This window comes from Hypanus sabinus, chromosome 8 (assembly GCF_030144855.1).
Source record: "Hypanus sabinus isolate sHypSab1 chromosome 8, sHypSab1.hap1, whole genome shotgun sequence".
Lineage (NCBI taxonomy): Eukaryota > Metazoa > Chordata > Chondrichthyes > Myliobatiformes > Dasyatidae > Hypanus > Hypanus sabinus.
The window spans coordinates 49815459-49832211 of NC_082713.1; the positions used below are offsets into that span (position 1 = coordinate 49815459).

Consider the following 16753-nt stretch of genomic DNA (forward strand, 5'->3'; position numbering starts at 1 on the left):
TTTTACACCCACATCCTCGCACACTTCAGGACGCCGGACTCTGGTCTTTCTGCGCATGTGCACAGTGGACGTGCTGATTGGTTGTTGCTAGGCATGCGCTTTGGTGCTGGCGCTGAGTAAGATGGCGTGTTAAGCGGCAACTGTGGAGTTGATCTGCTGTTTGAATGTGGGGCCTTGTGTCATCGTGTTTCTCCCGTCAGCTGACGTCTCAAGGGACTAGTCGGCTCCAGCCGGTGCTCCGGAGTGGGGAGGTTATTAGATGCCGCCTGGTTCCGCGCTCGGCATGCCAAGGCCGAGCCCGTTCCGGGCCGGCGGCTGAACCCAGTCCTCTCCTCATCACTACCCCCATTTTCTACGTGAATGCGTTCCCTCATATCGGGCATCTGTACTCTGCAGTGCTGGCGGACGCTTTGTATCGTTTCAAGGTCCTATCGGGGACAGCAGCAAAGTTTACAACAGGTACTGTATTAAAATCAGAAAGTGCAGGTAACGGCCAGGCAGCAGTTGCAAAGGGGGAAGCATTCAACTTATCAGCTCCAGATCCTTTCTCTGGGAAAGCTGGGTATGTAAAAATCAGGAAAATCTAGGTCATTTGAGGTGGAATTTAATGTAGAAGCCTGGTGTTTGATTCGTATTTGATTGAAAAGACGAGTCCTAAAGCAGGCTTTCGACGAGAAACGTTAACAGTTCCTTTCCTCCCACGGATGCTGCTCGACCCTCTGAGTTGGACCAGGCAATTGTTAGTTGCTCCAATTTTCAGCGTCTCTGCTGACTCTTGTGTCTCTTTGGAAAAATGAGCTTCTGTGCCTTAAACTTAAGATTGAACCTTGGAATAGTGTAAAAGGTGAACGGTAACATAGTGGTTGACGTAAAGCTTTACAGCACCAGCGACGAGGGTTCAATTCCCGTCACTATCTAGAAGGAGTCTGTACCTTTTTCACATCTTCCTGAAGAACGGTCTCAGCCTGAAATGTCGACAGTTTACTCTTGGCTGGGTCTGTGATTCTTCGTCAAAACTGAGGGAAACAAGTGAGTTTAGTTAGCAACAAAAGTTCACAGTTATTATCAAAGTACATGTACGTCACTATATACAATCCTGGGATTCGGTTTCTTCCAGGCATACTCAGAAAATCCAGGAAACATCATCAATGGCTGAACACAACAGGGTGGAGAAACAACCAATGTGCAAAAGACAAACTGCAAATACAAAAAAAAAGCAATAAATATCGAGAACACAAGATGAAAAGTTCTTAAGTGAGTCCATAAGTTATGGGAACAGTTCAGTGATGGAACATAGAATAGTACAGCACATTACAGGCCCTTCAGCCCACAATGTTGTGCCAACCTTCAAACTCTAACCCCCATATATACCCCCCCCCCCCACCTTAAGTTCCTCCATATACCTGTCTAGTAGTCTCTTAAATAGTGTATCTGCCTCCACCACTGACTCAGGCAGTGCAGTCCATGCACCAACCACTCTCTGAGTGAAAAACCCTTCCACTAATATCCCCTTGAACTTCCCTCCCCTTACCTTAAAGCCATATCCTCTTGTATTGAGCAGTTGTGCCTTGGGGAAGAGATGCTGGCTGTCCACTCTGTCTATTCCTCTTAATATCTTGTACACCTCTATCATGTCTCCTCTCATCCTCCTTCTCTCCAAAGAGTAAAGCCGTAGCTCCCTTAATCTCTGATCATAATCCATATTCTCTAAATCAGGCAGCATCCTGGTAAATCTCCTCCGTACCCTTTCCAATGCTTCCACATCCTTCTTATAGTGAGGTGGCCAGAACTGGACACAGTACTCCTAGTGTGGCCTCTTAAGTTATCCCCTCTGGTTCAAGAGCCTGATGGTTGAGGGGTAATAACTGTTCCTGAACCTAGTGGTGTGGGTTTTAATGCTATTGTACCATCTTCCTGATGGCAGCATTGAGAAGAGAGCATGGCCAGGGTGGTTGGGGGTGGGGAGTGGGGGGCGGGGTCCTTAATGATGGATGCTACTTTCCTGCGACAGTGCTCCGTGTAAATGTGCTTAGTGGTGGAGAAGGCTCTACCTGTTTTGGACTGGGCCTTTTTTTGTGTAGAATTTTCCATTTAAAGGCTTTTATATTTCCATACCAGGCCACAATGCAACCAGTCAATATACTCTCCTCCACAAATCTATAGAGATTTTTCAAAGTTTTAGATGTCATACCGAATCTTCACAAACTTCTAAGAAAGTAGAGGCACTGCTGTGCTTTCTTTGTGATGGCATTTAAGTTAGTATCTCCTCCTGAAGTCAATAATCAGCTCCTTGGTCTTGCTGACATTGAGAGGTAGTGGTGACACCACTTGGTCAGGTGTTCTTCTGACCCCCCCCCCTTCTCCCCCCCCCCCATCCCAGTAGGCTAACTTGGCCAATGACAGCGTTGTCACCAGCAAACTTAAACATGGCATTGGAGCTGTGCTTGGCCTCACAGTCATAAAAATAAGAGTAAAGTAGGGCACTAAGCACACAGCCATGTGGTTCTCTTGTGTTTCATGGAGATTGTGGGGCAGATGTTGTTGCCAATCTGAACCACTGGGGTCTACAGTGTGGAAATTGAGTATCCAATTGCACAAGGCCAAATTCTTGAAACTTATGGATTAGTTTTGAGGGGGTGATGGAATTGAATGCTGAGTTGTAGTTGATAAAGGACATCCTGATGTTTATATCTCTGATTGGTTGAGACCAAATGGGTTAAGAGAAGGATACAAAATTGCAGTTAGAAGAGTATCACAAACAAGAGAAAATCTGCAGGTGCAGATCCAAGCAACCCACACAAAATGCCGGAGGAACTCAGCAGGCCAGGCAGCATCTGAGTGGTCTTGGCATGAAATGTTGACTATACTGTTTCCCATAGATCTGCCTGGCCAGCTGAGTTCCTCCAGAATTTTGTGTGTGTTAGAAGAGTATTATGTGTTTATTGTCTGTTAAAGTGTCTATGGTGGTGGGAGAAATGGCTGCTTCTAATTTGCTCTTTCTGAATCAGCTTCTGTTTTTATTTGATTTCCAGCATTGGCAGTATTTTGATTTTCTTTAGACAGAGTTAGAATTTTGCTCACCAGCTTGTGGATGCCACCTCACCTGAATATTAACAACACTTTCTGTTTTTATCTCTATAATTATTAGCTACAGGGTGCAATATTAAATAGAAATATAAAGCATTATCAAAATGTGTAATGTTTGTTCCACAAACGAGACTGACTTTGGGTTGCTTGACTTGTAATATATTCAGACATGTTCCTGTTTTAAGAGACTGCCAAGGTGATGGGTGTGCCAGAAATTGAGAATTGATTCAAAAAGTACATTTCCTGCCTTTGGAAGATGCTGTGAGAGTGGAATTGGAATAGCTTTTGAATTGTCACATTAGCTGAGATAAAGTGCGAAGCTTGTCTTTCATTGTTCGTACAGATTAAATCATTACACATTGAGGAAGAGCAAGGTAAAACAATAACAATACAGAATAAAGTATAGCAGCTATAGTGAAAGTGCAGTGTAGGTAAACCATAAGGAATTATTTAATAGTTCCACACACTGGTTTCAAACCTATCCTGGAGACAGTAGTATATGCTTTCAGGCTTTTGTATCTTTTGCCCGATGGGAAGGCAGAAGAGAGCATGGCTGGGGACTTTGATTATGCTGGCTGCTTAACTGATGCATCAAGAAAGGGCAGGCTTATTGCCATGATGTGTGGAGCAGTGTCCTCACGTTTCTTGCAGTCATGCATGGCGGTTAAAATACCAAGCTGTTATTCATTCAGATAGGATGTTTTCTATGGTGCTTCATTTAAAAGTTGGTAAGGATCAACATTTCTTTAGTCTCCTGAGAAAGAAGAGGCATTGGTGTGCATTCTTTTCTGTAGCGTCTATGTGATTGGACCAGGACAGGTATTGGTGAAGTTTCACTCCTCGGAACTTGAAGCTCTCAACTCAATCAACTTCAACGCTGTTGATATAAACAGGAGCATGTGCACCACCTTCTTTTTCAAAGTCAATTACAAGCTCTTTTGTTTTGCTGAACTTTGAGGAAAAGATTGTTGTCATGATACCATGTTCATAAGTTCTTAATTTATTCCTGAACTCCAACTCATCATTGATACAGCCCACAACACTGATACCATCTACAAACTTGTAGGTGGAGTCCAAGCAGAATATAGCTATGCTGTTAACAGCGTACAGGTAGTAACGTAGGGAGCTGAGGACACAACTTTGTGGAGCACCAGTGTGTAGGATAATTGTCGGAGGTGAGTAACTGCTGTGCCTTTTCAACGCTGGAACAATGAGGTGTTAGAGAGTGTGTCAGGTACAAGGCACTTGCTTTCCAACGTTCTTGCAAGATCAATATTTTAATTATGCGGCTGACTTATGTGTTTGTGGTTAGCACTTTAGTGATGGAAGATTTAGTTATGGTGATTCCATTGAATGTGATGAGTGGGATGTTACATTGCCTTGTATTACAGATGGTCAGCTTGTAACATTGTTCATTGTAACTTTATATGAAACTGCAGCTGTAAATGAAATGGATTCAATGCAACAAGCAGAGTTGTAGAGGAAACGTGGTAGATTTTCTGAGGAGAGTTGCTCAGAAAAATCTCTGAATTCAAAATGCCATTTTTATGTTTTAAGCAAGTGTAATGAGTGCCGTAGTACACTTAAATAATAGACATAGTTGTTTAGAATTACATTTGCAATGGGATTGCATCTTAACTGATTAAGACCATCAAACAGCTTTGCTGTGGCAAAGAAGTTTGCGTCAGTAATCTAAAAGCTTTTAAGGACAGAAACCCCAGGGACTCAAAATTAAAATTTGAGGACTGATCCTCTGGTTTTAAAAAAAACTCCAAATACTGATTGAAAACAAATATGCCTTTGTGTTTGCTTTGATAAGTAGTTAATAGCCAGGTTAGTGCCTTCCTTGATTTCTGTCAGTGATGAAAATATTTTGACTAAAGATGGCTGATACTGGTTATTTACAGCTCAATTAAAGTAGGTCTGTGGTCTGTAGGGACTGATTACTGCTTGTAGCCAGCAAGGATTGGTGAGTAAATGCTACTTTTTGATATGGTGACATTTTGTCATCACTGATTGATTTGCCATTTGTCATGTTTCATAGTACTGAAACTTAAAAAGCTGTAGATGTTGGAAACCTGGAAGAAAGCTGAAAATGCTTGATGTACTTGGTAGGCCAAGCTATATCTGTGAAAAGAATTGATATTAGTTTATTATTGATATGTACCAGAATACAGTGGAAACTCTTGCATACCATTCAGACATGTCACGCCTCAATGCACTGTGTAATGATCTTACAAGGTAAACCAATAACAATGCAGAATAATGTATATAACAGCTACAGAGAAGTGCAGTGCAGGTAAACAAGGTGCAAGATCTTAATGAGGTAGATGGAGTCCAATTTATTGTACTTGGGAACTATGTAATAGTCTTATAACAGCAGGGTAGAATCTGTCCTTGACCCTGTTGTGTGTGGTTTCAGGCTTTTGTGTCTTCTGCCTGATGGAAAAAGTAAGAAGAGAGAATGTCTGAGGTGCACGGTGACTTTCATTATGCTGGCTGCTTTTCTGATGCAGTGAGAAATATCGACAGTCCATGCAGGGGTTTCTGAGATGTGCCAAGCTGCGTCCTCTATTCTCCACAGTTTCTGGTCACATACAGAGCAATTGCCATGTCACTTTCATGGTTCATCAATTAAAAATTGATAAGGATCATTGGGGTCAGACCGGATTTCTTTAGCTTCCTGAAAAGTAGAGGTGTTTCAGTGCATTCTTGGCCATGATGGTAACATGGTTGGACCAGGACAGAGTATTGATAATGTTCACTCCTTGGAGCTTGAAGCACTTAACTCTTATCAACATCTCCAGCTCTTTTGTTGACAGTGGAAAGGTTGTTGTTGTGACACCATTTTATCCACCTCTTTTTCTGTACTCCAGTTCATTGTTGTATGTTCATTGGCTATGCAATCATCAGTATACAGGGAGTGGAGTAGGGGACTGAGAATGCAACCTTATTGGGCACCGGTGTGTAGAATAATTATCGCAGACGTGTTGTTGCCTATCCTGACTGATTGTGGTCTAATGCTCAGAAAGTCAAGGATCCATTTGCAGAGGTGGGTGTTGACTCCCAGGGCATGGAGTTCATTAATGAGTTTGCTTAGAATTATATTATTAATGGTGAATCTTCAATCAATAAGCAATAGGATAACAATTAATTTTATTGCCCAGATGCTCCAGAGATGAGGTAGGGCCAAGAAGATGCTAGTCAGAGACCGGTTTCAGCGGTAGGTGAATTTCAGTGGGTTGATGATGTCTAGGTTGCTGCAGTTAATATGTGCCATGACCAACCTCTCCAAGCACTTCATGATGCAAGATGTCAGCCATTGAGTGGCAGTCATTTGGGCACATTATCTTGTTATTCGTAGATGGGAACCACAGGTGGAAACAGGGGAGTTTGCAAAATGTTTGCAAATACTTCCATCAGCTGATCTACACAAGATCTAAAGACATGATCAGGGATACTTTCTGTGGGTTCACTCTCGGGAAGACTGATCTTGCATCTGCAAAAGAATCTGGGACCAGTGCACTGGAGGCTGTTGGATGGGTAGTTCAACATGTGTACAGAATTCATTAAGCTTATTATGAAGGGAAGTGCTGTTGTTGGCAATACTGCACTACTTTGATTTGTAGCCTGTTAAAGTATGTAAGCCCTGCCACAAGTGATGGCTGGTCTGGAACTCAATTTTGATTTTGGATGGGTACTTAGCATCTTTGATTGCTTTATTGAGTTCGTATCTCTATTTCATATAAAGATCGGGGCACCTGATTTGAATGCTGCAGATCTGAACAACTTTAGGGAGTGGATTTCCTGGTCCATTCATTGCTTTTGGTTTGGGAAACATACATTGTCCTCTTTGATACATAGCCCTCAACCCAATTGTTGATAGTCAGTGATGGTAGTGATGCTGAAATGATCATTGATCATGCTGAAATGATCAAGCCTACTGAATGTTCTCAATATTTTTAATTTTTGTGTAGAACAAGTTGGCTAAAATTAAATGTTCTGCAATCGTGTATTTTAAAAATCTATCATTTACCCTAGAGCATCTGTGTTACTGCAGTCAACTAAGCCATGAGTTCTTTCTCATTTAATCAAAGTATTTGTATATTTCGTGCATGATCAGCTATTTCCTTTGTTTCAGGAACAGATGAGCACGGCCTGAAGATTCAACAAGCTGCAGATGCTGCAGCTAAGAACCCTTTGGATTTCTGTACAAGTGTATCTGAGGAGTTCAAGAAATTGTTCACTAAGTCCCTAGTTTCATATACAGATTATATTCGAACTACAGAGGAGCGTCACAAAACCGCTGTCCAACATTTTTGGCGTGCTTTGCATGAAAAAGGCTACCTTTACCAAGCAACGTATGAGGGATGGTACTCCACTCCAGATGAGACTTTCTTTTCTGATTCACAAGTTTTAGAAAGAAAAGATGCACATGGAATTGTTATTAAAGTATCTTTGGAAAGTGGTCACAAGGTAATTCCATGCTTCACATTGGGGAGTTTAAAGCTACCATTAACTATTGATCAGAAACATTAGATGGGATTAGTGCATTGAGCTAATTTTGAAAATGGAAAGGAGCAATACACTTGATTGTTCATTATGCTGCTTTGTACAGTATCCTAATTTTCCTTAGTGGAGAAATTCATTTGCTTTGTCATAAAAATAGAAAAGTTTAGTAATGCTTTGGTTAAGTGGCACGTGTGGAGAACCATAATGTTTTTAGATAATTACTCTTTGATCAGCTTGCTGTTAACATTGCATTGACCTGTTACATCAACTGTTTCTCTTTCCATATATTCTGTCTGACCGGCAAAGTTAATTCACCATTTTGTATTTTTATTTTGGATTTCCAACAGCCACAGTATTTTGTTCACTTTAGTGTTATCTAAAGGTTGAAAGAAAATTGTATTCCTTTATCTCTTAACTTTTGGCTACATAAAGTGATGTGACTTGTACAGCAAGACTGCTGGAAGTGACCTTCTCTAACTTTGCAAACTATGGTATCTTGATTCAACTTCAAAAGATCATCTGCTATATCAAGATATTATCAGTATCCTATTTGACACTGAGTCATGCCTGATAATAGCTTAACTGTTTTAGTAATTCTCACCCTGGCAAGTTTACGGTACTTCACAAGAAGTACCTACTAATTGCGGTTTGGCTTTCATGTAGAGAAAAATGATGCTTTGACTGTACATTGGATTATTCTAAATTTTATTTTTAACCTACAGGTAGAATGGACTAAAGAAGAAAATTACATGTTCAAGTTATCTGAATTTAAACCAAAGTTATTAAAATGGTTAAAGAAGAATCCACAAGTAATTCTGCCTGAAAAATTCTATCATCTTGTTCTCCATTGGCTAGAGGAAGACGTTCCAGATATATCAGTGTCACGTCAAAGAAGCCGTTTGAAGTGGGGCATTCCAGTTCCTAGAGATCCAACACAAACAATTTATGTATGGTTGGATGCTTTAGTTAATTACTTGACTGTAGCAGGTTATCCAGAGGTTCAAAATCTGCCTGCCATGCATCATGTTATTGGAAAAGATATTCTCAAATTTCATGCTGTTTATTGGCCTGCTTTCCTAATGGCAGCTGGTTTGCCGTTACCAAAACAAATCTATGTTCATTCTCATTGGACAGTCAATGGAAAGAAGATGTCTAAGAGCCTTGGAAATGTTGTTGATCCCACTGAAAGATTTTCGGTATACACTGTTGATGGCTTCAGATATTTTTTGCTGCGGCAAGGTGTGCCAGATGCAGACTGTGACTATTATGATGATAAGGTGGTGAAGATTCTAAATGCAGAGCTTGCAGATGCTTTAGGAGGCCTCCTTAACCGTTGTACAAGTAAAAGCATGAATCCTGATCAAATCTACTCAACATTTTCAAATCACTGTTTTCCTGAAAGGCATCCAGAAGACTACAGTCCCCTGATGAGCAGAGCAACAGCTGAAGATTACAAAATGATTAAGTTGGTTGAACAACTGCCTTTGAATGTTAAGGTCTGCTTTGAAAATCTACAAATTTATAAGGCCTTAGAAGCCATTAATTTTTGTGTCCGATTAACCAATGGCTTTTTCCATAGACACATACCCTGGAAGCTTGACCGTAAAATTGCTGAGGAGCGTTGCTGGCTGGAAACAGTACTTTATGTCACTTTCGAGTGTCTCCGTGTCTATGGGATTTTATTGCAGCCGGTGATTCCAGCAATTGCTGATCAGCTGCTTTCACGGCTAGCTGTTGGCCCGCATGAGCGAGACTGGGGTCATTTGAACTTCTTGGCCAGATACCATAACAATGTATGCATTTTTGAAGGAAGAAAATTGGGGCCTGATACAGGACTTCTGTTTAGCAGATTAGAGAGGATGGATAAAACACCAAGCAAAGTACAAGGCAGTCGGAAGAAGATAAACAACGTTCTGAAGTGAATTCGAAGCACTAAATCTCCCAGATTCTTAGTGAATAATGAATCCTGAAAATGCTGTTTTCTATATTAAGCAATTAAATAGTGTAAATATTGTAACAAAGTTTCTAGAATGAGATGTTTTATACATTTACCAACTATAAATATAATTTTTCCTCCTTTCTGAGATAATGACATTAGGTCTGACCCAAAATATTTGTGAACATGGGTTTGTGACCATTCACCACAAGCTGCATGAAACTGGCCTGGAATGATTCATCTTTAAAATGTTAGATGTTTTTGTCAGTCTAATATAATTATTTATATTGAAAACACCTTTTAAGTCTCTGCTATTCTTACTTTTTAACCATCCACAGCAATGGTATATTTTTGTAGAGCCCAGTATATTTTACAAACCTGATTTGTACTCCTTGGTTAGCATGCAAGTTATTCTGTGTATGGTCTTGTGTCCAGAACAGTGCATGTATTGTATAGTTTTAAAAAAATAACTACCTTTTTCCCTTTCTTGATTTCCTTATTATTGTCTGGCACTTGCAGGTTGTTGTTCAAGTAGAGGTAGTTGACCCTGTCCTTGACCCTGCCAGCTTAGTATGGTTTGCACTAAAACTGAATTGCTTCAGATGCATTCTCACCCTTGACAATGATACATCATTTCAATAGAATTGAATTGACCTTATGACCTCCATCTTTCATATACGTACATGAGGAATAAAAGTCTTTACGTTACATCTGTCTAAATGTGTAATTTATAGTAATTTATAATAATTAGTATGTACAACAGGATGGTCACTATAACATGTATATACAGTTGTGTTAGCATGAATAATCATTGTGTCATGTTGTATGATGTGGCCAGCCATGGTCTTGCATCAGCCTTTAATCTGCTTATTCTTTTTCTATCAATGCTCATGATTGTTCATGACAATTTTTTTCTACAGCAGTGGTTTGCCATTGCCGCCTTCTGGGGGCAGTGTCTTTTACAAGACAGGCAACCTAGCCATTATCAATACTCCTCTGAGATTGCCTGCCTGGTGTCAATACTCGCGTAACCAGGACTTGTGATACGCTTCAGCTGTTCATACAACCATTCACCACCTGATCCCATGGCATCACGTGACCCGGTTGGGGGGGCTGAGGAGGTGCTACGCCTTGCCCAAGGGTGACCTGCAGGCTAGCAGAGGGAAGGAGCGCCTTACACCTCCTTCGATAGAGATGCATCTCCACCCTGCCACATATTGTCACTCTAATCCTGTTCTAATTTTGCCAGTTTTAACAAACTTACGATGATACATAAAACAAAGTGGAATAGAATAAAGCTGGGCATTCTTTCAAGGAATACACTATTAAATTTTGAATGGCCCAATGCGGGGTTTCAACCCAAAATATAGACAATTACTTTCCTCCAACAGATGCTGAATTCCTGCAGATTCCAGCATCTGCACTCTTATTTAGAATATTCATTCTGTAGCCAGATTGTAAATTGGAGATAATTGAAGTTCATTAACAAGGAACACAGTTATAGATAGTCATTCTTGTAGTTAATATAACATGGAAGAAGATCCATAACTGGAGCTGATGAGAGGTGAAAACAAGCCCCTTTTTGTGATATGCTGAATCAATGTTCAATAGTTTCAAATTTGATATTTATATTTATATTTTTGAACCTATTGGATTGTAATTAGATATTTGAAAACTGCAAATTGGCTTTTGAAAGACAGTGCTGCTAATTACCTTTTAAGTCCTCTTAATCTGCCCATCATTGATATTTTGGGTTAATGACCTTTTCAACAGCCATTTGAGCTAGGATCTGGATTGGATGTGAACACATTAGCACCATTATAGTGCTATTTTAAACCATTGTCCATATAACAATTTTATTTTGTATTGGACAAAGCCTTTTTTTCTTTGATTCCTATATCTATGAATATTGTGCTACTGGAGTAGTCTCATTCATGCCAAGTAACAGAACTAGTTTGTGATCTCCAAGAATAAGAATGGTTGATTCAGGTTTTTTTTCCTCTAAATGTGGAATTATTTTTTCAAATTGTTTTCATATTTGCAATAGTAGACCTGGTTTTGTGTTTTTTTAAAGTTCATTTGTGAAGCCTCTAAAAGATCTAAAAGTTTTTGTGCTGTAACTATCAGTTCCAATTATTAAACTATTTAATTTAAAAATACAAAGGGAAAATAATCAACCTCAGATTTTCAGTGACTTCAACTTCAGTGACTGAGCACTTGGGTGAAGATTTTGTTAGGTTGTATATCGTATCAATATAATACCAATCCCATATTCTACATTTTGCTTTTCAGATTTCAAGCCTCAATCTTGGATTGCTTCAAGGTGACTGTTTACTACTCTAGAAGACAATGGTCCATAAACTATTTGTATAAGAAATAAAGATCTGTTTTGAATGTAAAGTATCATTATGATCGTGGTTGGATTTTTGAACCCATGAAAAGGTGATTGGAAGGGTTGGGGGGAGACTGTACTCTATAATTGTATTGTAGATCCTGCAGTTTCATCACAATTGGAACTACCTGCTTTGTGAACTGCATCATAAAGAGTCATACAATATCTATTAAAAAAAAATGCCCTTTGGCTCACCATGCCTATCTGCAATAACCTCAGATTTGTATTGCTTGTTCATGTCATCCCTCAGTTGCCTTTGTTCCAGAGGAAACAGATTAAGTCTATCTAAATAATCTCTCATTATAACTCAAGTCCAGTAATACAGCCAACATTTTTATGAAACTTTTCTGCATCCTCTCTAGTATGATATTGTTCTTTGAGTGTGGCTACCAGCAGTAAATATAATACTCCAAATGCAGCCTAACCAAATTCTTGTGCATCTGTAACATGATGTCCCAACCCTTGTATTCTGTATCTCAGCTGATGAATGCAAGCATTCCATACACCACCTTCCCTGCCCTTTCTACTCGTGTTGCTATTTTCAGGGAACCATGTGCTTATTCTAGGTCTTCCTGCTCAATACACTCGACATAACTTTCTCGACGAGTCTATCACAGGGGACCTTGCCAAGGTCATAAAGACCCAGTAGCCCACTTGAGTTCATGCCAGTCTGTGTTGATCCCACTTTTATACTCTCCATATTCTCATCAACTTTCCCTCCCCATCCTACCACATGTGCATTTCACTTTACAACAATCAATTAATTGGCTGATTTGCATGCATTTGGAGGAAATGTGCTGTTACCTGCAAGCTCTAAACAGACTGAAGTCTGGTGCTAAGAGACAATGGATCTTTAGATGGTCACGTTGAAATACAGAACAGAAATAGCTTGTTTGCCCCTGTCTGTAATAAATACTCCCTAACTTCTGTTTTTTCTAAAAATAGGAGTGAGGAAAAAATGGATAGTCTAAACATGTTTTAGAATATTTTCAGTGTTTCTCATTTCTGTGACAAATTCTGTGTTTAACTCCATTAATGCTGCCTGACCTATTAAATAGCTTGTAAATGAAGGTTAACAAATCAGGCCACATGATAAAACTTCCTCCTGTGACTCTCAAGTTGTGATAGGTACAGTGTAAGAAAGACACATGAAAGGCTGAGAGTTTTTCTAGTTTAGGTTCGTCAGTTTGATCACAATGATAGAGTCAATAAAGTCAAAATAAGGCTATGCAGTTGTGAATATTCTGGTACAGCCTGAAGAAAGTGATGTTTGCAGCACATGAAATGGGAGCACGCGATCACTCAAGCCTGATCAAACTAGCCATTCAGCTAGTTTGATTGTGCTTGATAGGATCTTGATCTTAAATGCACTTCCCTGCATTCATTTCTTAATTGTTACCTACATTCTAATGCAAAATTATGACTGTTGCCTTGTAAATATATTCATTGACTCAGTGTACAGCTCAACCCCCCCCCCCCCCCCCCACTAACAATACAGCTCAGTTCCAGATTCCCAACGCAAGGGGGAAACATCTCGCTATCTGCTATTTCATGTCCCTACAAAATTTTATTATTCAATATAAAGGAATCAAAGGTTGGTATAACTATTGGAATGATTTTTGAACATTAACCTTCGAGTTGAAGAAAGCAGTAGCAATGACACAAGTGATTTGGTTAAAGTTCATTGCGAAAAGTATTACAAAATAACTAAGTAAAAGAAAACACAAGGTCGAGCACTGTAGGAAAATGTAAATTTATTTTTTCATACTAAAATTAATATTGCATAAATGAATTAAATTGAACATAGGCATAATTTAGAGCAAGCTGAACACAGAATGATTTTTGGATGAGGAGATGACGGTGCTGAATAGCCCTGTAGACATTCACCTTATGATTGTACATTGTGTCAATTCTATGTAGATTCCTCAATAAATATTTTTGTTCCTTTTCCTACACGTTTTGTTTCTGAAAATACTCTATGTATAGATAATTTTACTAAGGTTTGTTTGAATTAATTTAATCCAGTTATCTTCATTGTAGAAAAGAACCTTTCTGATTCACGTCGGTCTTTATTATCACTTAAATTAGATTGAAAGTTGTTTGATGTCTTTTCTAGTAGACACGCGTAAAGGAGAACAAAATAATTGTTACTCTGGATCTGACGCAGCACAAAATACACAATAGGATAAAGAACACAATACAGTAAATATAAATACATAAGATAGCTTGTATACATTGTATGTTCATAAAATGACTGTAGACACAGGAAAGGTGACGGACAGGAAATGATGATGATGTGGTGGATGGGTAGGGTAGCTGGTGGAGGTGTTGATCAACGTGGGAAAGGTAACCGTTTTTGAGTCTGGTGGTCCTGGCGAGGATGCTACTTCGCCGCCGCCCTAATGGGCGTGGGACAAGCTGTCCACGAACAAGGTGGGTGGCTTGCTGTACCTTCAGAAATACATAGTTGTTGGAAATAAAATGAACAATGGGTGTTTTGTGGACGGTCTGCGTGATTGAGGAAATAACTATAAGTGAGAATCAACATATAAAATAACTATAGGAATCTTAGATGGGGAGAAGATAACTATGGCATAGTTTTCCATGAGGCCTTCCGGCCGTCCTGAATCTTCAAGTCTTCATGGAGCCGTCCTCCATTGTTTAGTAGCCTACTGGTTTCTCTGTAGTGCTTTATAATAACTTTTTACCACAAGTCTGCAAAGCTCACAGTCCAACCTGTTTCTGACAGTCTTTGACCCCCAACGTCACCTGGTAGACTCCCTATTCTTAATCCCTGTACAAGCAAGTTTGAACTACTGCTCATTAATAGCTAGAAACCCCTTCGTGAAAAGAACATCTTGAGAACATTGAAACCAAATATTCCGCGATCTCCCACTGATTGATCTTATGATTCTAAAACATTTTTGTAGCATTTTTCATTTTTGGATCTCACTTTTTTTTACATTTGCTTACTTGTGGAAAGAGTAAATAACATATATACTGCCCAAAGAATGCTAGCTGCAGAGGCGGCGATAAGATAAGAGCGTGTACAAAACTTCAAAAATGTGGTCAGATCATAAAATAGAGAAAATAAAGTGAAGTAACAAATAACTAGACAGAATGTCAATTACGTACAAGGGATGCGTTATTAGTGGAGGATATCAAAAGAAGTTAGGAGAGGTAAAACTTTTGCCACTATAGCAAAATAATTATAATACATATGTGAAAGTCCTAAATACAGAACGGCTCACTTTGAGAAAGAAAAAAGAGCTTGAAAACAAGGAATAGAGCTGATTCAAAGCTCCTTTGATAATTGGAAATGACAAGCAACAAATCATCTCGGCCGCGAGTTGCCAGGTAAGAGCAAAGAGAAACACACACAAGGTGCGGATGGAAGTAAAACTTCTTAACAGCATACAAGAGAAAAAGAGTAATACCAGTCGCTTCGAGGGTTACAAATAAAATCCCAAAGAACACCGTGATTATAATTTTTGTTAAGCATTGTTTTTTGTAGTGCATGTAAATAAACTAACAAACTTCTTGTGCCCGTGACTTGTATACCCGAATACGGGGTGATTTGTTTGTAAGTACAAATAAATCACTTTAAAGCTAATTCTGAAACCTCATAGTTGGCAAAGCCTTAAGGAAAACACCGATTTTATCACTGGAACCGAGTGTGTATTAGATTTGAACCCAGCACCAAGTACTGTTTTCATTATAAAAAAATGAAATCAATATTAGTTCTTTTTCGAGCAATGCCTTTTTCTCTGTCGTTTTCCTAATTTGAATGAAAGGGCGGAAAGAGGAGAGATCACCATGGTAGAATGAATCATTGACATCCACAGCCCAGGCTGACATCATCTCCATTTTTCCCTAATCATCAGAGTATTCATTTCACGTTCCAAAATGTCATTTCTCTTATAGAAAGCTATAATTAAAAAGTAATAACACTTTCGTGTAATTTTAATTCCAGTCGTCACTGTGATTTAAATGGTGCTCACAATTTCCAAATGCATTTAAAAAAAACTTAATTAGCTGATACAAATGAAGATACTTTCTCCTTGCAGTCCTGTAGAAGATGTGGTGTATTGTTGGAAAAGCACAACAAGAAAGAATGTAACATTTTATAATACCTAAATGTCAGGACATTTCAGGGCTTCTCTCATCTCATTCTGAGTCGGAGTGTAATTTTGCCATCATTGAATTGGATGTGCCTTTTCAGCACCTGCCTTTCTTGGGTTGGGTACTGGAGCATTTTCAGCACACGGAATCCGGGACGTGAATTAGGTAATCATCCCGATTAGGTAACTTACAATGCCAGTGAAAATACTATTTTCTTATGACAGAGCCACTCAATACTTTAATTTGGAAACAGAAAATATCAAAGTACCTATTTCAATAATTAAAAATTAAACAATTAATTGAAGCATAGAGAGAATTTATATTTAAGGCCACGGAGGAAGGAGCCGCAGTAAATACACAGCTAGCTTTAAAGTCCCCTGCAAGTGACTGAGTGTCTGTCGGCTTGCCGTGCGAGCTGTGCTTTGTCTCGTTGCCAGTGCTCTGCCTCCATCACTGCGTCAATTTCAGCTGATCAATTACTGCGTGGCCCCATTAATCAGCACAAAAAAAACAACGCGCCGAGAGCAAGAGGGGGATAAAGGAGCAGCTTTCTGAGATTATTCCCAGTTTTCATCATCAACCCTATTCTGTGCACACAGGTTGAAGCAGTAATACACAAGGATCGCCCCCATTGTAAGGATGTTGATGGATACAATCTCAGCCTGCAGCCAAATGTTACACATTTAATTTTTCATGAGAATTTT

The 16753-nt window shown here is 39.3% G+C and overlaps 1 protein-coding gene across 2 annotated transcripts; it reads left to right on the forward strand.

Annotated features, from left to right (window-relative positions):
- The first annotated feature begins 112 nt into the window (after nt 1–112).
- mars2 (methionyl-tRNA synthetase 2, mitochondrial) lies at nt 113–13874 on the forward strand. 2 transcript variants are annotated; one of them, XR_009513556.1, is made up of 4 exons: nt 113–459; nt 7229–7563; nt 8322–9576; nt 11828–13874. XR_009513556.1 is itself a non-coding variant. In XM_059977150.1 (3 exons), the coding sequence occupies exons 1-3, from the start codon at nt 165–167 to the stop codon at nt 9519–9521; spliced, it is 1830 nt and encodes a 609-aa protein (XP_059833133.1). In that variant the 5' UTR covers nt 113–164; the 3' UTR covers nt 9522–11819. The 2 variants fall into 2 exon arrangements, 1 of the variants encoding a protein (XP_059833133.1); XM_059977150.1 differs by lacking the exon at nt 11828–13874 and having other exon boundaries at nt 8322–11819.
- Nucleotides 13875–16753: the final 2879 nt, after the last annotated feature.

Bases quoted from the DNA above. Each gene is read 5' to 3' on its own strand.
- mars2 (XM_059977150.1), top strand. From the start codon at position 165: ATGTGGGGCCTTGTGTCATCGTGTTTCTCCCGTCAGCTGACGTCTCAA. The intron at 460-7,228 runs GTACTGTATTAA...CCTTTGTTTCAG, and splicing joins AGCAGCAAAGTTTACAACAG to GAACAGATGAGCACGGCCTG. The intron at 7,564-8,321 runs GTAATTCCATGC...TTTAACCTACAG, and splicing joins CTTTGGAAAGTGGTCACAAG to GTAGAATGGACTAAAGAAGA.